We start from the raw sequence: 24,270 nt of genomic DNA, 5'->3' as shown, positions 1-24,270 counted from the left end.
TATTATAAATGTTTTATATGAAAATAACCGTTTTCAGACAAACCCTGAGAGAGATTTATAATTTTCACAAATATGGAGACAAGACTGTATTAGAGGAGTCTGCTGAATTATTATTAAGGTCATGCTCATATTCAGCTTTCAGTAACGTTTCACTAGTCGCATTCACAAACTCAGCCACAGTGTTAAAGGATAATCTTTTCTATGATTTTACGATTTAACCTCTGAGCCACAGCAAGTGTTCAGCCGCATTCAAATAGGCGCGCGCCCGTGTATTTGGTTCTGTTTATCGATTGGGAAACGTGGGCGTGCAGCCAACATGCAGGATGGCAATCTATTATTACCATTGTGAATTATTAGCAATCGGCGTCTAACAACTGGCCATATATATAATACAGCATGTTTAATATAAATTTCTAAAAGATTTTTAATATTTTACATACTAGTGCATAGCGTTTAAATCCGACTGAACCTAATAACATTACATATATAAACAAAGTAAAGCATTTTAACCCCTTAGTTCAGAGTTTGACGCAACATTGCATGATGCAATTCAGATGAATCAATTTGGAATAAAAAACAAAAACAATGGAATAATTTTTATAATAATTTAACAACATTCAAAGTGAGATTTTAAATGTATAATAATAAAAATAGCGTTAGATTTTAGTTATTAAAATAAATGTATGATGCAAAGCCTTCTCCAAATCAAAAGTATCAGCATTAAATAAAGCAGCAGCCATTTCCAATCTAAAGCAATGCTTAAAAAACCCGCCCCTGCGTCACAACACAACATACAGACACTTGAACATTTCCATTGCACAATCATTCCAACTAAAGCACAAAAAAACAACAGCAACAGCAGAGAACTTCAAACACACACACGCATTGCACATGTAAATACACATCTATGCAAGCACATCATCTGCTTTTTGTCCATGCAAAAGTCACACATTGTCAGCTCGTGAGTGTGAAGGTCTCACATCATTGTTTGTGTGTTTATAAGAACGTGTGTTCTGCACAAGGGTATATCCAGTCTAATAGATGCTCTGTGGGTGGGTGGAGGCTCTGAAATTTCCTTGCAGTCGGTCAGCATCCTTTTCCCTGCCCCTCGGTCTTCCATTTTTTCCCCTCTTCCCCTTTCTCCGTTCATCTCTGCAGATGGCTGCATCCATGTTCTCCATCACATCTTCAATTTTACCATAAGACATCATTCTCCAGAGCCCAGAAATCCCCCATTTTGCAAGTCCCCTCAGTGTCCATCTATTTCCACACAATTTGTCCTGTATCCATTTTGTTTTCCTGCCGGGCGATGTGGTGTCTTCCCTGTCTCAGTGTGTGTGTGTGGCTAGATGCGGTTTCTGTTCCTGCTCTTTTTAATCAGCATGTTAATAAGAAAGGTAACTAATCAATACGTTCAATGGCCTGGCGATTGATACCATCTCAGCCTCCCTCCCCTCTCTCTTTGACATACACACACACACACACACATACACGCCCTATACAATCACAGAGGCTAAATAATCAGCAGAAATAAATATAACTGAGAATACTTTCTTTGGTTTTAGTTCAGTAATGCTTTTCAGTGATTTGTCTACTGGTATCTAAGGAAAGCTAAAGAAGATTTGAAATGGATATTTCAGAGGGAATTCAAGCATTTGCTTTATTAAATGTGAGGGATCTGCAAACACAAAGGATTTTTTTTTTCTTCTTCCTTGTATCAAAGCACAAAGTGATACACTTGTATTCTAACATCAACACCAAGAGTAAAAATATCTCTTAGTGAGTATGTGTATTCCTCACCCCAGGGTAAGGTCTTCTACTACAAATGGCCAAATCCAAAAGGGTGAAAAGAGAAAAATGGCAGAGGATAAAGAGAATTCCCTCACAGAAGAAAGTGCATGTGTGTGTGTGTGTTTGTGTGTGTGTGTGTGTGTGTGGGGGGGGGGGGGGGGGGGAGGCAGCACATTAAACTCACATGCAAACACTGAATGGACTTTAAAGCTGACACTCTGCAGACCCGTGGTCTTGTTTTTACTTCATGATAGTTTCTTTGCAGTGTGTAAATAGCAAAGTTCTCTTATGTTTGCATTTAGTTGACTTTGACTGTTTGCATGTTGTGCTGCCAGATCGTACATTGCTCTAAAGATAAAGGTTTTTTTTTCTATGTACATTGCTTTTTTTTAAGATACAGGATAAACAGTGTGGCATAATGTTGATTACCACACACATGCGCGCACACAGACAGACACACACACACACACACACACACACACACACACACACACACACACACACACACACACACACACACACACACACACACACACACACACATGACATATGAGGACTGTGTATAATGACATGGGTATGACATCGGTATTACAAGGAGAGGGTGAAATATGAGGACATTGGCCATGTCCCCACTTTTAAAAATGCTTATAAATCATACATGATGAATTTTTTTGAGAAAGTAAAATTGCAGAATGTTTCCTGTGATGGGTAGGTTTAGGGGCAGGGGCAGTGTAAGGGGATTGAAAATACGGTTTGTACAGTATAAAAACCATTACGCCTATGGAATGTCCCCATATTTTATGGGTTATTTCCTTAGACATAATGATTTTTATACTGTAAAAACTGTTATTCTCTCCCCTAACCCACACACACACACACACATACACACACACACGCACGCGCGGTTCACTATCTTTGTGGGGACTCTCCATAAACGTAATGGTTTTTATATCGTGCCAACTGTATTTTCTATCCCACTACACTGCCCCTGCCCCTAAATCTACCCATCACAGGAAACATGCTGCAATTTTACTTTCTCAAAAAAACTCATCCTGTATGATTTATAAGACTTTTGAAAATTAGGGACTGCTTGCTGGTTCCCACAATGCAGGTAATCTCAGGTTTTACAATCCTTATGGGAACATTTGGTCCCCACAATGTAATATAAACAAGGGCACACACACACACACACAAACACACATGTTGGTCTATGTGGTTTAAAGGGACTCTCCATAGGCCTAATGGTTTTTAAACTGTACAAACTGTATTTTCTATCCCCTTACACTGCCCCTGCCCCTAAACCTACCCATCACAGGAAACATTCTGCAATTTTACTTTCTCAAAGGCACATATCATTTAGTTTTTAAAGCTATTTGAAATATGAGGACATTTGAAATACCAGTGTAATACCCATGTACTTATACAAATATGTGTCCTCATAAACCACATAAACAGGCACACACACGCACACACACGCACACACACACACACACACACACACACACACACACACACACACACACACACACACACACACACACACACACACACACACACACACACACACACACACACACACACACACACACACACACACACACGAAAGTAAATTTGACTTGTATCATCTTTTATTTATTAATTTTATTATTTAAAAGAAGCAAAAATCAATGTTATGGTAAAGAACTTATAGTGGAACTAGATAGGGCAAATTTGGAGGTTTTAATTTTATGAAAGCACTTGAAGCAATTCTTCTATCAAAACGTTTTCTTGTAATTTTTAGTCATTTTAGGACATTAGGCATGTGGGCAAAATTCAGTCATCGTTTACTCGCCCTCATGCCTTTGTATGACTTTCTTCTGCGGAACACAAAAGAAGATATGAAGATGAGAAAAGATATTTTGAAGGCAAGTAAGTGATGACAGAATTTTCATTTTTGTGTGAACTATCCCTTTAAGTAAAAGGCACAAGACAAGTTTTCTTATTTCTACATTTACAGGACCATTAAGCTTTACCTATCAAATGTGTCTTATTTACATGGTTGGAATTATTAATGACTAATTGAAAAAGCCTAAGTGCCATGTTCCAGAAATCTCTGATATGACAGAAGCCCTATCATATTTCTGGCACTGATGCAAGCTTGTGTTTCAGCTCAGAGCTCTCTCGGAGTTTGGCTTGTGTGTGTGTGTGTTTGTGTGAGTGTCCCAGGGGAGGTTTAGAGTGACCACTGCCCCCTGACCCCCCCTTTACACTGTCACCCCACAACCCAAACCTCCATCAGAAATGCACTAGTCACCTAGCAACAGAGGCCTAGTAGTCAGAGGTCAAAGACCAGGGGCTATCGCAGATATTACACACACTCTAAGAAACGTTAATATAGATCCCCAGAATTACAGTCATCCATTTTAAGAATTATGTCATGGCATCATTTTATACTGTATACATTAAGCCTCCATTTAAGCACTGGAAATTGACTGTCATGCTTGCACATGCACAGGAAACACTGAAATATAATACCTCTCAGCATTAAAATAAAAAATGTTAGGGATAAGTAGTGTCCCCGCACACTTTTGACGCTGACATTTCTTTGTTTTCCGCTGAATGACAACAAAGGGCAACGATGACCATTCCATTTCATCCAATCAAGAAAAGGTCACTGACCTCTGACCCCAACTGACCATGAGAGGAGGATGGGCACGATCCAATCACCTTAAACAGTCCGAGGCAGCACGTCCAGGGTGGAACGAGGTAATGAAAAGAGGGGGGTTGAGAAAGCGACCAAAGAATGGACTGGTGCAGATGCAGCATTAATCTGTGCCTTGATCGGGGCCTGAAGCACCTTGAATGGATGGATGAAGAAGAAAATAAGGGTGAAAAACAGATCCACCTCGACTACATCTGTGCTATATTTTAATCTGGTGGTGATGTGACGAAATTCACTTACCACACTTTCAGCCTGACATCATTCGAGAGGAGTTTAATCATCACTTTCGATTACACAGGAGGCATCACAATATTAATGACCTTAAGTCGTCGTGACATAAGGAATACTCTTTCCGAGTCCAAGCCTCTACTCCTTTAAACTGAGAAAATGATCTCAGCAGCAGGTTATGAGCACTATCTATTCATATCACGGCATCTCACACACCAGTGTTTTAATGAGTCATAAAAGATGAATCACTGCTTGGCCATCTGAGATTTTTGTATGGAGATACAGGTTACTTTTTGGTAGTATTACAGCATGCCGCGAGTGTATCTTAGCACCGTTTGTTGTTTGCTTTCGGACACGGAAATGCTGATGCGTGAAGCCAGGCATAAAAAGAGGAATACTGTAACCTCAAAAGGCCCATTCATAGTCACACCAAGGATGATAACTATAACGATAAAGATTTACTAGTCGTTCTAATTGTAAAAGATTTGGGAAGTCCTCACCACTGCTATTACACTAACGGAACATTAGAATTATATAGTTGGAATAACTTTCAGAATGACTTTTTCCAGCTGATAAACAACAAAAAATGTTGACAATCAAAATCTTTGAGAGTCCAGGCATTCAAAGCAGCAGACATAGTAGCGTGCGCATATAATAAACAGAACATTATGATCTGTTTTTGTGGATGCTAATATTGTCTTATTGTCTTCCCTCTAAATGATGACACTAGCGATCCTTTAGGGACATTTTATGAAGGTAAAACAGGACAGCTGCTCGCAAAAATGCTCTGAGATTAGGCAACTGTCGCTCCATTCAAAAAGAAAAGGCCGTTCTGTACACACACACATACATACATACACACACACACAGATGGTTGGTCAGCACGTGCCCGAAGGAGGGCAGAGCAGTGACCCTCAGCTGGACACTATGGCCAGGTCAGTGACACTCAATCCCTTCTTTCAGGCCAGCTGCTACTAGTTCTGTGCTAATGGCACCTCCCCAAACACACACACGCACACAGCCTTAGGCCCCCTCAATCTGCCTACACTGACCAGTGAAAAGGCAGAGAACGGGGTGGGGTGGAGGACAGCTGGACACTCGCCACTCTCTTGCCTCCTCGGGGGGTGTCCCAGTGTGTGTGGGTACATGTGAGTGAGAGGAAAGCTTAATAGCCTGGTGTGGATGAGAGCAATTGGAAACGAGAAAAAAAAAAGAAGCGGGTCTGGCACACATAGACCCCACAGAGAGGCAATTAGCAAGCTAGGAATGACTGACTTCGGTTGGCCACCTGATTTCCTTCTTAGAATTCATTTTCTTCTAAGCACTATGACAAAACGTATGACCTGACGGCATTTAGCATCGCGGCTACTTTGGCTAAAGTACCCCAGCAACCGCGGGTCCAATGATCCACAGCTCCAGGCTGTCCAGTACCATGGGCCGGGCTGAGCCAGACAGTCAATAAATCAATAGGTCACTCACGCACACACACATGCACACGTCACTGCAGGGCTGTGAGGCCACATGAAACTACCATTGATTGAAGGGGGTAGGGAGAGCGTTGATGGTCAGAGCTGTGCATGTATGTGAGGTTATGGGGCTCACCTCAATTCCTAACACTGCAATAGGGAGTTCAAAATGGCCTCAGCAATGCTTACACAATTAAACACGCACACACAGCAGAGGGGAAAGATCCCGGTGTGCCGGTACCCTTTTATCACACAGTCTAAGTAATGGAGTCTATATTTATCTAGCTAGGGATATAGTATATCAGTTATTAGATGATATTAGCATTTATTTATCTGTCATTGATATTAGATATGTAATTGTCCCTGCTTATTATCTCGCAATCATCTAACACTTAATTTAATCTTTAAAAACACCAAAACTGTATACATTATAATGTGTTAATGCCTAAATTCACTTGTAGCATTTAAAATGATTTTAGTCTGTAGTGTTTTATTTTTAACAGCCAGTTATCCTTTATTGGTCATAAAATTAAAAAAACAATTATCAGCTTATCGGAATTGGATTCATCCTTATTTATAACTATTTTAACCCCTTTTAAAGATGTAGATTTCTAAAAATAAATTATTTTATTGGTATTAATGGTTCTATGAAGAACTTTGAACATCTTTGGAACATTTTAAAAAGGTCTTTTATAGCGGAGAAGAGTTCTTTGAATAATTACAGTGTTCTTTACACTAAGAAAAATTGGTTCTTAATTGTTCACTTTGAGAAAATAGTTCTTCTAATATATATATATATATATATATATATATATATATATATATATATATATATATATATATATATATATATATATATATATATATATGGCGTAACATGAGTGTAGGCATACAGTCAAACCAAAAATTATTTAGACACCAGATACTAGTGGGTACAGTTCATTTATATAAGTGAGGATAGAAAAATAAACTCTGACATATTATACCAAAAGATTCTTCATACAGTAAATACACCAGTAAAATGGATAAACATGTGGGTGTTATTTAGAAACTTTGACCTGACCATGGTTTGCTTAATTGTTTTTTCTTTAATTGCTAATACAAGCTTTTACACCACAGACTCAACAACATGAAGCATTGCTTAGTAATTGGTTGACCTAAATTGTTATTATCTAATTGTTTACTTAAATTGAAGAGTTGACTGGTTGATTGTAATCCATTACATACCTTTCAATCAAAGTTATCTGACATTATCAAGATGAATTTGTTGTGACACTCTTGAGTTCTTGTCATATTTTATTAGTTTTCTAAACTATAGCAAAAGAACTGATAGTGATTAAATGTTGAAGGTGTCTAAATACATGTTTGTTTGAGTGTATATTTCCATACTGTGTATGTTATTTCACTTTATCATAAAAACAAGATGTTCTGTTATGACTTATTAACTTGACTTCTTGAATGTGACCCGCATTCACAAAGATTACGTCTAAGAGGATTCTTGTGTTAAGTTGTCTGCTGATCTGCTCTTTGTTGCAGCGTTTTGTTCACTCATGCGCTCATTGAAAAAAAAAAGCCTTAGCCTGTTCTTTTCTGGCTCTCTTTTATGACCTCGTCGAGTCAACGGCTGCAGTATTGAACATGTTTACTTGACCTACAAATTGGGGTCAACGCAAAGTTAAGTCCCATGCAAAGAACAGAGGCAAACAGTAGCCAATGAGAAAAGGATGTTGTGAACTTCAAAATCTACTTGCTTTGCAAATTGCATTAAAAAAAAAAGACCTAATAAATAAAATACATCAAACGTAAACCTTTTTAGATGTCACTAGAGGTGGCAGGGAGTAGGAGACAGGTGTAAATAAACGCTGGGGCTCTGTCCTTACTCTGTGAGTTGCCATGGCAACGGCTGATAGAGCATCCTATCGATCGCTCTGTCCAGTCTGAATTGTGCAGCCCCTGAACCCACGTTTTTCCCTCTGTGTGGTGATGGGTGTGGATCAATACCTGATATTGTATGCCTCTTTTGCCTTGCGTCTCTCATGGCCTCCGTAATAGTGGTAATGATAGTGAGAGGGAAGGAAAATTAAAGAAAGAAGCCAGATACAAAGACAGCTGGCTCCATTTTGTCACAAAAACCACAGTTCCCTCTTTGACCGAAAGGCACGCTTTTAAAAACAAGAGAACCATCATGACACTTAGCCTGTATTATTCACAATCATTGTGCGGCACTCTAGAATTGCCATATTTGCCGCGCAAAATGTCGATTTTCCCAGCACGGAAAATGTCACCTCTTATTTTTCCCAAACATCTCCCTCTCTGCATATGCGAGCAGCCACGTGGCATTTACCTAATGTAAGGCCGTTTAGTCCAGCCGTTGCGTTGACCGTTATACAAATCACAATGGCCTGGAAGTCCATACTGCACTGTTTCAGTAAGAGCTTGTGAAGGAGAGCGAAGCACGGAGGAGGACCTGCGGGAGCTCGTTTAAATCTGGCCTGAGGGATCCCTGCAGCTAGAGGTCACGGTTGGAGTCACTGGCACTGGATTTAAAGGTGGGGCTCCTTAAGGTGCCTCTGTTGCCCCGAGGCACAGCCATCACAATTCCTGCAGTGCTGGAAATGAAAGGCGGTCTAGGACAAAGGCCCTTTCCTTGCTTATGGCCACTGCTCAGAAAAATTACTCAAATGATTGAGATGTCGGTAACATCTTTCTTTTTCTCTGTCCTCCCCGGCAACACCCTAGTGCGAGTTTAAGAAGAATTACTGAGCGGTATGACTGTTTGAGTCAAATTAGTCTTATATTACTAGCTATATACAGAGTGCAAATACATTGCAAACATCTATGCGTTTTTATATAGCCTACATTCAAAACATGCTATGTGTGTTAAAGCAAACACTTGAGTGTATTGACTCACTCCATATGAGAACATTGTTTACTGATAATGCAAAAAAAAAGAAATCTTTTTTTACACACATAGACTTCCGTCATCCCAGACTGAGGAGTCCTCGATCTCTAGAGACGTGACTGAAGTCGCTCAAGCTGTTTTTGCGTTTCTATCTGTGCTGCATGGATTTGGCAGTTCGCCCGCAGTACTGAGAACTGTGCAGCAGTACAAATGTAAATCTGTGTTCCGCGGGGATGGAGTGTGAGGGGGAGCGGAGTGGCTGCCCTCGCATCCCTGCGAGATGAAAACCCATCCACTCGGAGAGGCACAGCGGCTACCGGGGCAGAAGTCAGGCGCGGTGGGGCCGGGCATGTGGGAGAGAGGAGTGATGGAGGGAAAGTTTTCTCTGCCTCCAGCGCTCTGCATATGTTGTGAGAGTAAGAGCCTGCAGTGAACTTGGCAGCACACTTCAAAACTTTATGAAGCAGACGCGCACACTGCATCCTAATACGAGCTGTGTCTTGGTGCGTGATTCGGGATTCTTGAGATTTGTCAGACGCGGTGCCTTGAATTTTTTTTCCTCTTAAATTCTTGGCTCTACGATATGAGATTTTGCTCGCCTACATTGTTTTAAGAGTGGCTTCTCATTGGGTTTGCTTTGTTCTCAAAGCACACAGATGCATTGCTGAATTAATCATAGTTGATGTTTATCACATTAGGGTACACAGTGTAAATTTAGGTACCAAAGTTTTACCTCAGGCCAAATTACATAACCACTTACTGGGCCATGTTTAAAATTGAAAGAGATTTTGGATGAACTATCATTTACTCGCATTGATGTCGTACCAAAATTCTATGACTATGACTTTCTTCCTTCTGTGGAAACAAAAGATGAAAATAATAATAATATACTTTTGTTTGTCAATACAAAAAAAGGTCAATGGGGTCCAACGATGTTTGAAAGAAAGATTTTTTGGTGTAATTATCTATTATCTTTTAATGAATTAATAAATGTTCTACGAATTTTAACACAAGTTTTTTTTTTTTGTGTAGATAAGATCTACCTGAACAGCTATACTAAATCTCTCATATTTAATATTTCACCTGCCAAAAAAAGTGAATTATAGATACTGACCGGAAATCAGTTTTGTATTTTCAAATACTGGTTCTAGTCTAATGTAAGACAGATAGCACTAGCTGGTTCTGGATCTATGAGTGGGCAGCTTCTGTATTCAATTCGAGGTCCACGTTAGCGAGCCGCTCCGTCCTGTCCAGGAGCTCCATTCACTTCACAGTCAATAGTTATTTATCATCCAACATATTAGCGATTGCGGTGTCGATATGAAGTCCAGCGCTGAAATTAGTCAGTGCCAAGTCTGTAACTACAGCCCAAGGTCAGACACACACTCCATTGACAGGAGTGATGGTCCGCAGCTCACAGGCACATACATCCAGCCCAAGGTCAAGTGTACGGCGCTGCTATTTCAGAAGGGACGCGCGTGTAAAACACTCTGTCATGTTGAGCGATGCCGAGCATGAATTTAGCTTGGTCAATACGCGTTTTATCTCACGTTTTGGATACTAATCAACACGGTATAAGTGGAAGCCATTCTAAAAGATAGAACTTTTGCTATGTTTTTGCTGTTTGGTTAGAGATAAAGTTGCAGTTTTCATCCATATGTGTTTTCCCTCAACATGTCTGATGATGATTGCACATGAAAAAACTACAGTGCTATTCAATGTTGTACTCTTTCAGATACGAACAATGGAAAAGCAAGAACAAAAACACAACACAGACCATCACAATGTCTGACTTCTTGCTGTATATATTAATTTGAATCAAACTAAACTATTCTCTGTTTTTATTAAAATGTGAAATTCTTATTTAAACATTTTTGTTGCCATCCTTTAAAAAAATTAAATTGTACTAAAAGTTTAGCCAAGCTGCAGAATTGCTAATCAGCAGCAAAACATTTTCTACCCTTCTGGCAAGGTCAGGGGATCACAGTCCCCTGCTAAATGTCCAAAGCCCCCCCTTCCCAGAAGCCCTGAGGGGTGATATAACCCCCTACACATAGATACACAGCTAACTTGGTTCGATTGCTTGGTCCAAAACTCGAGAATGATTCCTCCATCCTCCCCCCTTCCCCCACAGGTCTCTTTTTACATTGTACTTTTTAGGTCCAAACTGCGATATGTTTGCATCATCAGCACGAGTACAAAAAGGAAGAGCAGATGCTAAACGGACCAAACTCGGATGTCAAAAACCGAAAGCTCTAGTGTGAAAGCAAAAGGGTGAAGGGGCTTCTGCTGTAATGTATCAGTGACAAATCAAGTCCTGAAGACAGTGTTTCACAGCCAAGCCTCAAACTGCGGATCTGGAATTGGAGTTTGAGACACTTTCGTCTCTGGCCAACTTCTTGGTACACTCAGGCAATGAGCCAACAAATATTCTGGAGCTAGATAAAGTGAAAACTCTTGTAAACAGGGACTACTGCTTATATATTATTGTTACCACGGAGAACTCAAATATGTTTTCAAATAAAAACTCAGCTATATGAGCTGCGTACCAATTGAGAGGTTGGAGCCTTTGAACTGGGATGCAGTCGTGTAAGTAGGTGTAATAAAGGATTTGAAAAAGATGCTGTCAAAAAAAAAAAAAATCCCTCTTATGTTATAATTGATTTAGCTAAATTTTGCATGTGAAAAAAGGACTCACTCACTATTCTGCACTTTATATCCCCATTTAACAGGGAACAGTCTTTGGCTAACATTCTGGTAGGTTTCTCTCAAAGTTATGAATAAACGTCAAAATGATCTGGTCTTTAATAATGTTTATTAACACAAAAACATTATCTATTCATCAATTATCAAAAAAAAAAAAAATATCAATTTACACATCAATCGTGGATTTTTTTTTTTTTTTACATTTTTATTTTACAGTAATTGTTTTATTTTAAATGTAACATCTTTTTTAAATGATAGTACCTTTCAGAATGCTTCAAAACATTCAAAAATAACATTCCTAATATGTTTGCAAAATAGAATGTTTCCTTTAATGTTTGCATAACCAAGAAAATTTTAAAAAATATTATGTTCAGAGAACATTCAGAAACAACAAACTTAATTGAAAAGAAAAAAAATGATTAAAACATTTAAAAAATGTTAGCAGAGTTTCTAATATATATTTATTAAACATCATTTACAAATTGTCACAGAAGAGCAACATCTATTTGTCTGCATGTATAGATTATTTTAGTATGCCACTTTGGTTGTCCAGAAGACAAAGTAACTGTACTAAACAATCAGACTGAAGAGGAAACCTTCAGTAACCAGTACCAATAAGTTGGCCTGAGACAAAAGTGTCTCAAGCTCCAATTCCAGATCTGCAGTTTCAGGCTTGGCTGTGAAACACTGTCTTTGGGACTTGATTTGTCACTGATTAGAGACAGCAGAAGCCCCTTCGCTCCCTTGCTTTCACACCAGAGCTTTTGGTGTTGCTTGACCAGCATCAAGAAAGCCAAATTTAGCTCAGATGATGTATCCCTCTGGACACATATTAAAGTGCATTATTTAAATAACTCGCTCAGGTTCAAGAACATCCGTAAAAAATCTGCTACACTACAGAAAACGGCATGTTTTTATTGGAATCACTATTTTGATACAAACACACAATGTGCATGGTGCCATCTAGTGGAATAACTAAATCTGTACACGGTACCTTATCTGCAGTGACTAAAATACAACATCGCTACTAAAAAGCTAATTATGACACTGAAAGCAAATTATGACTATTTAATTGTACCTCATAGAATATTAACATAAACAACAAAATACACCATTTTAAACTCCTTAGTGTTATCATATGCTATCATATGCCCTTGAACCATAAAACTTGTTTTACAAAGCTTTTCTGCAATTGAATGAATCAAACCAAAAGACATAAAACAGCATGCACCATGGGTCAGTATGTTGCTGTGTGACTGTACTGGAAATATTGTGAGTGTACTAGTCACAGTGTTATTTGGGTACACTGACTTTGCGTCTCTTCTGGGCACATGGCTGGGGATCTTGGCTTAGCGGGAACTCTAACTGAGAGATCTGCAGAGAAAGAGGAAGTGTCGAAAAAGAAGTTCATTCAAGTGTGCTCTTAGTGTACTTCTTTTGAACTAAAAATAAGTATACTTTCAGTCTACTATTTATGTACGTCTCAGAAATATACTTACAAATGCACTTATCGTATTTTCCACACTATAAGGTGCAATTAAAAGCCTTTCATTTTCTCAAAAAAGGCCTTACAATCTGGAACGCCTTATATATTGATCAAGGCGCTTTGTCAAAATGTTTCAGTATGAAAAACTAATAAAAACAATTTAATAATAATTAAATGTTTCAGTATGACTGGTAAACTACAAAACCGCACCACGTCTCTACAGACACTATTCGAATGAGGGCAGCAGCGCTAGCACGGGACATGAACCTTCTTGGTGCTTTCGTTTTATGAAAAGATTTCATACATTTCATCTTTCCATCTGCACACAAACTACCATCTCGCAGCAACTGCCAAAAGATTACCAAGGCTGGGAGATATTGTTAATATGTACATCAACGTTTGAACAACGTTACCATGGGAGTGAACAGAGTTATCAGAACACTTAATAAAGTTTGAATTTATCTGACTGTTTTGTTGACATTCCCTTTAGCACAGCTCCATCCATTTAGTGGCTGCATTATGCAAACCCAGACAAACGTTTGACTGCAGTATCTTCTATTCTACAATCTTAGAAGAAAAGGTTCTATATAGAACCTTGAAAGGTTCTATCCGCGCTACGTAGTTGGAACCCCTAAAAGGTTCACTGCAAAAAATGCTTTCCTTACTTTGTATTTTTGTCTTGTTTCTAGTCCAAACATCTAAACATTCTTAAAACAAGAAGTATTTACTAGACAAGCAAAAGTAATTGTCTTATTTTAGGGGGAAAAAACCTCAAAATTAAGAGTGTTTTTGCTAAGAAAAAAAAAGAAGCATTTTTTTCTTTGATAAGAAATGCATTTTTTTTGCAGTGTTCTATATATAGACCCCTTTTTAAAGGGGGGGTGAAATGCTGTTTCATGCATACTGAGCTTTTTACACTGTTAAAGACTTGGATTCCCATCCTAAACATAGACAAAGTTTCAAAAACTAATGTTGGACGTTTGATGGAGTATTTCTGTGTCAAAAATACTCCTTCCGGTTTCTCACAAGTTTCGGCGAGTTTTTTTCGAGTATGGGTCTACTTGACGTTAATAAGAGCGGAAGGTCCTTGTATGGGCTGTACGGGCTCTTCTCCCGGTAGGGTGCGCGCGCGTGACTAGAGCACGCCGTAAACAGTCTCTCAGATGCAGATCCAGTCGTCCGTGAACACTTATGTGGCGCCGCGCTTCTCTTATTCCTATGGGTGACGTCGAGCGACTTCAACGCTTCAGCACAGCATTCCGGGAAGGCAGCGCTGCATTTGAACCGATTTGAACGCAGAAATGACGGGAAGCTTCACAACATCGTTTCAGTTGCGTCTCAAAATGGATTTACACGCCACTGCTGTCAGGACTTTACCAAATCATACCAAAGAAGTGTGTTTTTGACGGAGCAGTCCCAGCGATAAAGCTTCGGTCCTGCTTTGGAAGCAGCCGGTGAGTTAACTTAAACTGCTTCAAATGTCTCTGCTTTTGGCTACAGACGCATGAGTAAACATCAGTAAACGACACGATCGCGTGCTTCGTCATTCAAATGCTAGTTACTCCATACTAACGGTTACTCCATTGTTGTTCTCTGTATAACGTTACAGTATTCTGACGTGCAAAACCGTTTTGCTTGCTACTTCTAAGGTCTAGTCGCATACAATAGTCCATAAACCGAATCATGTCCTCATACACTGCGAGTAAACACACAGAAATGTGGAGAGGCCATTAAATACAGTAACTTACATACCACAGAGACGGACGTCCTGATGTTGTCGTTTCTCCTGTTCAATTTATTTCTCCCTCAGATTTGATTCTGGATCATTATCTGTATTAGCTGAGATAGCCATGGGTTTCTCCACGCTTGAGGACGTCACCGCTTTGCGCGCTTGTCATTCTTTAGCTCCGCCCACTCGATACGCCTCCAGGTGCTCGGTTTTTTCCGGAAAGACTCGGTACAGCCTATATTTCTTTTATAAATATGATAAAACTAAAGACTTTTCGGAGATATGAAGGATGCAATACTACTCTATAGGTACTCAAGATTGACATGAGATTGACTGAAACTGAGTGTTTCACCCCCCCTTTAAGATAAAAGGGTCTTTGGAGTATACTCAAATATACTTCTATATATTACCGTTTAAGGGTTCAAAATACATAGCGCCGATAGAACCTTTTCTTCTAAGAGTGTATGCGCCTTATAATCAGGTGCACCCTATATATGAAAACAGTTCAAAAATAGGCCATTCATTGAAGGTGCGCCTTATAATCAGGTGCGTTTTATAGTGCGGAAAATACAATAAGTGTACTTGACTTGTACTGACAGAGAAGTGTAAGTATATATGGACTATATGTCTACTCTTTTGATCGAGATATGCTTAAAAGTATAATTAAGTATTCGAAGTATACTAGGCTTGTAGTTGTGTTCAGTCTTATTATTGAGTAGCCCATTATATATTTTTTCACATAGTTTACATAATAAGACTTGCATTTTTCCCAAAAGTTTCAGTCTTCAAATCCATGTCCAGTTCAAGTCAAGTAAAGTCTCAGGTTAGTTGTATAAATAAAGTGCAAAAATAATATATACATAGTAAACTATAAGTGTGATGGTTGGTTCACTTAAAGGGGTACTTCAGCGCTGTGAAGATGAATCTTTATTTAAAATGGATCATTAATGTAGTAGAAATGTGAAATTATTTTTGAATTTGGTGCTTTCTAGACTGAGATAAGAAAATTCATTTTTGTCTCATGGGGGTGAAAGACAATAATTCCCAGAACGCTTCGCTGCCCTTTGAGGCCACTCCCAAAGCCACCGCTACTGATGCTGCATTCACATGCTCTCGGAATTACCCTAGGTAAAAATTGTGCATGATTCAAAAAATTTTAATGGGATGAGCTCGTAATCAGAAGTGGGAATTATCAAATTTCCGATAGCACGTGAAGGCGGCATAAATCACTGTGACTGGATCACTTTCTCCACCGTGTTCTTTTTCACAAAATCAGTTCAGTTATAGAACAGACCGTATAAGTAAAAACTGAATGTGTCTGTCCAATAGAATGTGATTTAGCCGCTGAGAAAGTGTCACAGCACAAACACAGCAGGAGTAGGGCTGGGACGGTATGGATTTTTTTTTTACCGCGGTTGAAAAGCAAGAAATTCCCGCGGTTCAGCTGTAAACCGCTTTTAAACCCGTGATATAAAAAAAAGAAGAAAAAAAAAAGACGCTGCAACAGGCGTGGCTCCGCACCCCCTCTTGCGTCTTGGTGTGAGTGCCACACACATTAATCTTTTTCTATAGTTTGCTCTGTAAATTAAATTGAGAGTATAACTAATACATATATGCTATTTTAAATACTGTACTGTATTCCAGATATATATAGCGTACATTTTACAATAATAAACGCGCAAACATCCATTTCATAAGCATGCGTGTTTATTTTCTGTTAGTGAAACAGCACATAGCCTACAGCCTGTAAAACATTTAAATGATTTTAAGTAAATAATGGTAATCTTAAGAATATAAGAAAATAAATATTTGTTTTATAGCCTATTGCCCCGCAAAGATGCTTCATGCCGTTCTGCGCTTTGAGATGAATTTCAATTCATCTCAATATTATATAGTCAATATTATAGTTCAAAATTATAGTTTTAATTAAGTAGAAAATAGTATGAAAGGAGATATTAAAATAAAAAGTGCACAACTCCTCCTAAATGGAAGCAGGCTAATTTTTCCCCTGTGCAAACTAGCGTGTTTGAGTCCTTGTTCGGGTTAGTAATAACAAAATTTAGTTTTAAGTAGAAAATATATTTATGTAAAGCGATAAACAGAATAGCCTATAGTAAATTGCATATTTTTATACAAATAAAAAAAAATCACGATAATGTCACGCCAGGCTCCAACGTCACCCAATCACAGCGCACACCCTCTCCCGAGTTCTAATCACACACACCTGACCTGCATCACCACTCCTATCCACCACAGCCCAAAAGACACACACACCCCTTCAGTCACTGTCCGGTCTTGTCTATGAGAAGGTACTAACACTCTCTGTTTACCTCAGGACTCCTTCGAAGCATTCCAGCGATCTTCCAAGTCTCTAGTCTGTATCCCCTTGTGTCTCCGTGTCTAAGTGTGTGTGTCTCCAGTGAACTCTCCAGCGAACTCTCCATTATCTATCTCCAGCGATCTCTCCAATGATTCCTACATCCCTCACAAAGACCTGATTCACCTGTCCACCTGCACTTCACTTCAGTCACACTCTCTGGTGCTCAATAAACGCAGTTTATCAACATCTTTGTCTCCCGCAGTCTCTAAGTTGGGCTATTACATTCAGAGGAGACTCATTTACTGGTTCTGGAGGAATCCACCGCTGACGTGGTACTAGGGCGTCCGTGGTTGGAACAATCCTGTCATCTCATGGAAGTCCGGTGAGGTCCTCAAATGGGGAGAAAATTGTTTTGATGGATATCTTTCTGCTCTGCCTGTCCCCATTATGTCTCGTTCCAGAAATATCGCTGTCTGTGCCACCTCTGTAGAAAGCCCCGTGGAGCAGCGATCTGTTCACATTCCCTAATGTTATTCCGTCTTCCAAGACGTCTTCTGTCCTCACTGGGCTTCCAAGCTGCCTCCCCATCGGCCATGGGACTGCGCCATCGACCTGCTTCTGGGTGAGCCGGAAAGATCTATCCCCTTTCCTACCGGAGGAGAAGGCCATGGAGAAAGACCGCCTTTGTGAACCAGTTCCTGGGTTGGGTCGAGTACGCACAAAATTCCCTCCACCAAGCCACCACGGGTCTAACACCTTTCCAGTGGGTACTCGGCTACCAACCTTCCCTGTTTCCCTGGTCCAGAGAACCATCAGACGTACCTGCCGTTGACTACTGGTTCCGGGAGAGCGAGAGGGTCTGGGACTCAGCTCACCATCAGCTTCAGCGAGCCTTGCGTAGGCACAAGATGACAGCCGACCTTCGGAGGTCCGACACTCCCACCTTCCAGCCGGGACAGAAGGTCTGGCTGTCCACCAGGGACATCAGGATGCACCTGCCGTGCAAGAAGCTGAGTCCCAGGTTCATTGGCCCCTATAAGATCGTGAATCAGGTCAACCCAGTCACCTACCAACTCCAACTTCCCTCTCACTTGCGCATCCACCCCACATTCCATGTGTCCCTCCTCAAACCTCACCATCCCTCTGTTCTTCCCTCCACAGAGCCTGATGATTCTGGACTCCCAGCGCTGTGGTGGTCATCTGGAGTATTTGGTGGACTGGGAGGGCTACGGTCCAGAAGAACGTTCGTGGGTACCCAAAAATGATATACTTGACCCCACTCTGATTGAATAATTTCATGCCTCTCACCCCAACAGACCTGAGACCTCAGGACTCCTTCAAAGCATTCCAGCGATCTTCCAAGTCTCTAGTCTGTATCCCCTTGTGTCTCCGTGGCCAAGTGTGTGTCTCCAGCAAACTCTCCATTGTCTATCTCCAGCGATCTCTCCAACGATTCCCACATCCCTCACAAAGACCTGATTCACCTGTCCACCTGCACTTCACTTCAGTCACAGTCTCTGGTGCTCTATAAACGCAGTTTATCAAGATCTTTGTCTCCCGCAGTCTCTGTACCCGTGACAGATAAGGTGAATGTGCTAGTTTTTCTAGCAAAAATATGAAGGCTGGAAAGTAAACCTTTGTTTTTTTTTTTTTTGCGGTGATGTCAGTGAAGATCTCAGACCCGTGGTAGGCATCACGTGACCGCGGTATGGCGGTAACACAGTAACCGTCCCAGTCCTAAGCAGGAGTGATAAATGAGCTGAATAAGCTCTCGTGAGGAGAGCTGAGGTAAACGCGTCCACGCTCACGGCATAAGTTACATTCACAGCGTGTGTTCAGTCTGGCGCGTTTCAGTTCATGCCTTTGGAAGCTTAACTTTTAATAGGAATTAATTTGATAAGTTGAAACACTCACTTTTGTGTTTGTGGGAGAAGCACGATCATTCGAATATACTCCAGAGTTTCTAATGATAGAAAGCCATATGCTAATCGCTGAAGTAACCCTTTAACGAAAACTACTGTTAAACTTTTATGTACTAAATTGTATGTTATTTTAAAAAGCAGGACAATTTTGTACCAAGCTGTATCAAAAAGGTACACTTTTACACAGAAGTTTACTACTGCTACATATTGATATTATTATACTGGCTACATAAAGTATACTTTAAATATACTTTAACTTTACATAAGTATACTTTATAAAATTAACTTGAAGTATACTTTTTTGTAAGGGGATCTACAGTTCATCAGAACATGAACGATGCTGTCAGAATGAGAAATGTTGCATGAGGCTATTTTGCATTTAAATGAAATGACTAAACAAATATTCACAAAGTTCCAGTGATTATACTGGTAAATGTGATAAGTCCATGACAACAAAACAACACAAATACAGGCCATGGGCATTGTATTTCCCACCTTAGGCTCAAAAATGCGTCCACTCCTGGTCCTCCTGGCGTCCACTTTAAGATCAGCAGTTTTCTTTCCCAGATGAAATAAACATCACATAATTAAACATAATTATACACAGATCACTAGAACAGACTGTGAGTGTGGGGAATTTTTTTGCGTTACCTTTGCATCTGTTGTAAGATCCTCCTTGCTGTTTCTGTGAGGTTGTTGTGAGTTCTCCTGAGTTTCTGTAAATGTGACAGACCATGAATAATGGTTGCTGAGAGTTGGAGGTGATTGCCTTGATTAGGTTCATGATGATGTCATTAAACTGGCAGACACAGAGTGTAATAGTCACCTACCTGAGTATTCAATGCCCGCATCAGTGATGACATTCTCTTTTGTCATCAACTCCTGTGAGCAAATAAGTCCATCATTTGAGATTAATATCAATATTTTGTCAATTTGAGGCAGAAAAGGAAGGAAATATCTGCTAACCATTAAAAGGACCCCACCTGCTGAACTGAAGTTTCAGACATCGTCCCATCCTCAAACATTTTCATAGACCATTTTGTACTCACACATACTTCCACATCATCATCATCAGGCTGTGAACACACATAAATACATGTATAGTATTGATCACTTCTTTACATGATTTATGTAATATTTTCTGCTAGGCAAATCAGCAGGTGCCTAGTGTCTTTATCTCACCGGATCAAGTCTCTTCCGCTCAGTGGTGACGTTCATTCTTAGGCTATGAAAAGGTGTGACCACCTCTCCCATTGTAAGATTTACTGGTTCCCTCTCAAATATCAGTGTCGTGTTGTCATCGTCCTTAAAGCCTGGTGGCTGATACTCCAGAGGGGTCACTGAAACACAAATACACTTTGACACTGAATAATACAACCCCAATACCAGAGGAGCCCAAACGTTTTAATATGAAAGTTCAAAAATCAACTTGATTGAGGGTTGTGGGCCAAAAGTAAATGTTGCATTATATTCAACTATGTATTTAATAAAAGAAAAAACACAAAACAAAATATTATAAACAAATATTCTCTATATTTCAATGTAAAACAAAAATGTAGAGATGCACCTTTTAACCAGCCATAAATCGGAACCGGATTAGGGTTTTTAATTTTATTTTGGCTGATCTCTATTCGGGACTTGCACACAAAAAAATGCATTGCAATAATTTCCCCAAATGTCATTTGTGTGGAAGTCTGTTAACAGGACATTAACACAGACCAGAGACACACCAAAGATGGAGTAAAAGAACAGACGCACCAGCAGAGCGAATACTGTATCAGGCACACACATCAAGCTCACTGTTCGTGATGCTCGAAATATAAGGGGAAAAAAATCTGATTATTAAATTGGGGGGTAGGGGATAAGTGCTTTGGAAATTTTTTGATGGCATTTTCTCTTCCTGTTACCTCCTTATAAAAATTAGTGTTTATAACTTTATGTTCAGCGGTACCAAAAGAAACCGCAGCTCCTCCTACTGTCAGAGTGAATTTGCATTTTCATTCAGTCCACCTGCTATTTTTGTTTGGTCCAATGTCTTATGTAACATCATTTCACAAATCTAAAGTCAGACCATTCTGTTTTTGCTATAAATCTTGAAATTATCTTTCATGTATTAATTATAATTATACAAAAACAACTTCTCTATATAAGCTATATGTCTGTGGCGTCTTTGTATGGGTGGTGATTAAATTGCAGTGGTTGACTCTAATTTCAAATGGCTAGAGATATTTTTTTGTTTAAGATCAGTTTCCAATCTACCAATTTGCTTGCAAAAACAATCAGCAATGGAAACTCATTGGTGCATCACAACAAAAATGTTAATAATGACACAAAAAGATAAATTAGAAATTAGGAAATGCTTCAGGGATATGATAGGGCCAAATTAAAGGCCAGCTTTGCCATGGTTTGGCAAAGCAATAAAAAACTAAACAAATATCACATACAAAATAAAAATATGAGACAAACAGTGCACTTCATGAGAGTGGTAAAGTCTGTAGATAGCAGGCGTAGATTTACCCTCATCATAGTAGAAGAGTTTCATGTTAAGGCAGACGTCGTCAGGCAGAGGGCCGAGATTTTGCATCAGCATGTAAAGTTTACGCACTAGCAGCATACTGGATTTCTGGGTGTTGTCACAGGCCATTTTAGTCAAGTTCTGCCCATTTTTGCTGAAAAGAGATATTTATATTCACAAAAGGAAACATTGATATGTGGTAGAGAATAATAATGCTTGACAAATTATATTAGGGCATGCTATGCAAGTAATGTATTTTAGCCTGCAATATTTGAGTATTTTGGGGTTGTAATTCATCATCAATAGTTTTGTTAAAGGGACAGTTCACCCAAAAAAATAATTATGTCATCCCTCACTCACCTTCTAGTTGTTCCAAACCTGTATGAATTTCTTTCTTCTGCTGAACACAATTCTTTTAATTTATTTTGTATTTAGCAGAAGAAAAAAATCATGAGGTTGAGTAAATCATGACAGAATATTATTGTGAACTGCTCAAATAGATAATTTAACTGCTCAAATAGATATGCCACCTCTCAAAGTCCATCTGAGGTCCTTTCTCTGTGTATTTGATTTTAAACTGGTAACATTCAGTCACTTTCTGAAAACAAAAGAAAGAAGTAAAAAGGCTAATTCTAAAATACAAAAACAAGATCATCATGAAATGATTTCATCTGTATTATGTAAAAAAAAGAAGTAATATTTTATGGCATTCATTAAAAAAAGAGAGAACATCGAATCACCTGTGGATTGTCTGGATCACAGTAAATCTGCAAGTAAAAATAGTCACATTTTTATTTTATTATACAGTATTATAAACTAGATACTTCTGCTGCATACATTGATTTTGATTACTGACAGATTTCAAATCAATTAATTAATACTCACTGATAGAAGAACCATGCGCAGCTGATAAAGCAAAGCAGATGCAAAGCGTTCAAAGGTTACTAAAAGTGATGAGGATCAGCCATATAACTGGTTAAGAAATATAAAAGAAAGCTACAGAAGAGTATAAAAGAACAGACTTACATATCTTTTTTGAAGTGCATCAAAACATCCCTGCAACCTGAAAAAGTGATGGTGAGATACTCTTCATGTAGTTTTAATACATGTGTGTCAACTGTCCACTTACCACTGCACTATCTGCTGAGCACCAGGGCAGCTATGCTCTCGGAGTATGAGGACTTTCAGTTCTGTGAAACAAACGGGGGAAAACAGATTATGAAATGTTATGACAATAAAATAATGAAGGATATGTTAGCTGCTGGGATATGTCACTTTTACCTCCAACATATTTGCGCCCATAGGCCTTTTCTGGGAAAAGACCCCTGAGGTAAGTGATGCTCGAGACAGCAATGGCTAGAAGTTTTTTCACAAGTACCAACGACTGCTGATCGGTGGACACCACATCCGGCAGCATCTGACAGTTCTGGAAAAACACATTCAGTAAACAAGTTACTGTTAAAACACATTCAGTAAACAAGTCACTGTAGAGTCAGCTTACGGAAGGCCAGCAAAAACCAAGACAAGCTAAAGTTAAATTCGTTTCAGACTGCTAACGTTAGTGGTATTGTGCTGGTTTCGAGAAACAAATCTTAACGTTACCTGAAGAGAGCGCATTTTCTGTTCACATGCCATGATGATCGTGACAGATTACAGATGATCAGTCAAAAACCCCAAAATTAGCATCTGCAAATATAACGTTAATGTGTTAACGTTACTCGCTTGATGACTTTGGTTACAATTGCAGCAAAGTTTCTGTCAGTTAAAAACACATAGCCGGGTAAAGAATATATAATTATCTTACCAAATAACGTTGGCAATAAAGACGACTTTATCCAAGGGCGAATATATCCTAAACATGGATAATAGCAATTATGTTTGCCTGTCTCGTCTCAACCGACGTTTTAACTGTCAATCAAATTTTGCGCGCCGTCTCGCGCCATAAAATCGTACGTAACGTCACGACAAAAAAGAAAATTGTCGAAACATTAGCAGTAGGAATACACTAAAATGTAACCTCTTTTATTTATTCCTGTCTAATTATGTCTAAGTATAATATAAATAAGCAATTAAATGTGAAGTTATTTAATGCAGACAAATATAATTATGCAAATAATTCAGCATTCAATTTATGGCAAAAAAGCTATACATTTTATTGCAAAAAAGCTATACAAAAGCTATTGTTTCATAATTTGAGAACAGCAACCGCGTACTATGGCTTTATGTGACGTTTTTAAATAATTTGCATTCTCACACCTTTTTGAAGTTTGCATTTTTTATGACATACATATTAGAAATGTATTAAAAATACATGATTGATGGATTATATATGAAGTCTATTTAGGCTGAGGCCTTACAATTTTTTTTTTTTTTTTTACAATTAAAGGAATCTCTTGCATTTTCATTATTGAAAACCTATTGAGAGTTTTTATAATCACCCCCAGTTGCAAAGGCATTGTAGCTTACCATTGGTCAATGATTTATTTTGATATGACTATTGGAAA

The 24,270-nt window shown here is 39.0% G+C and overlaps 1 protein-coding gene across 1 annotated transcript; it reads right to left on the bottom strand.

Moving 5' to 3' along the window:
• Nucleotides 1-12,693: 12,693 nt before the first annotated feature.
• Nucleotides 12,694-23,717, bottom strand: hormad1 (HORMA domain containing 1). The gene is made up of 15 exons (XM_067449628.1): nt 23,571-23,717; nt 23,369-23,452; nt 23,048-23,192; nt 22,896-22,956; nt 22,793-22,829; nt 22,652-22,672; nt 22,507-22,533; nt 22,297-22,364; nt 21,769-21,920; nt 20,434-20,591; nt 20,235-20,327; nt 20,082-20,133; nt 19,903-19,967; nt 19,747-19,809; nt 12,694-13,168 (listed from the first exon to the last, which is right to left on the bottom strand). The coding sequence occupies exons 2-15, from the start codon at nt 23,399-23,401 to the stop codon at nt 13,088-13,090; spliced, it is 1,056 nt and encodes a 351-aa protein (XP_067305729.1). The 5' UTR covers nt 23,402-23,452; nt 23,571-23,717; the 3' UTR covers nt 12,694-13,087.
• Nucleotides 23,718-24,270: the final 553 nt, after the last annotated feature.

The sequence above is a fragment of the Pseudorasbora parva genome, chromosome 7 (assembly GCF_024679245.1).
Source record: "Pseudorasbora parva isolate DD20220531a chromosome 7, ASM2467924v1, whole genome shotgun sequence".
NCBI classification, from domain to species: Eukaryota; Metazoa; Chordata; class Actinopteri; order Cypriniformes; family Gobionidae; genus Pseudorasbora; species Pseudorasbora parva.
This window is presented reverse-complemented; position numbering and strand designations above follow the sequence as displayed.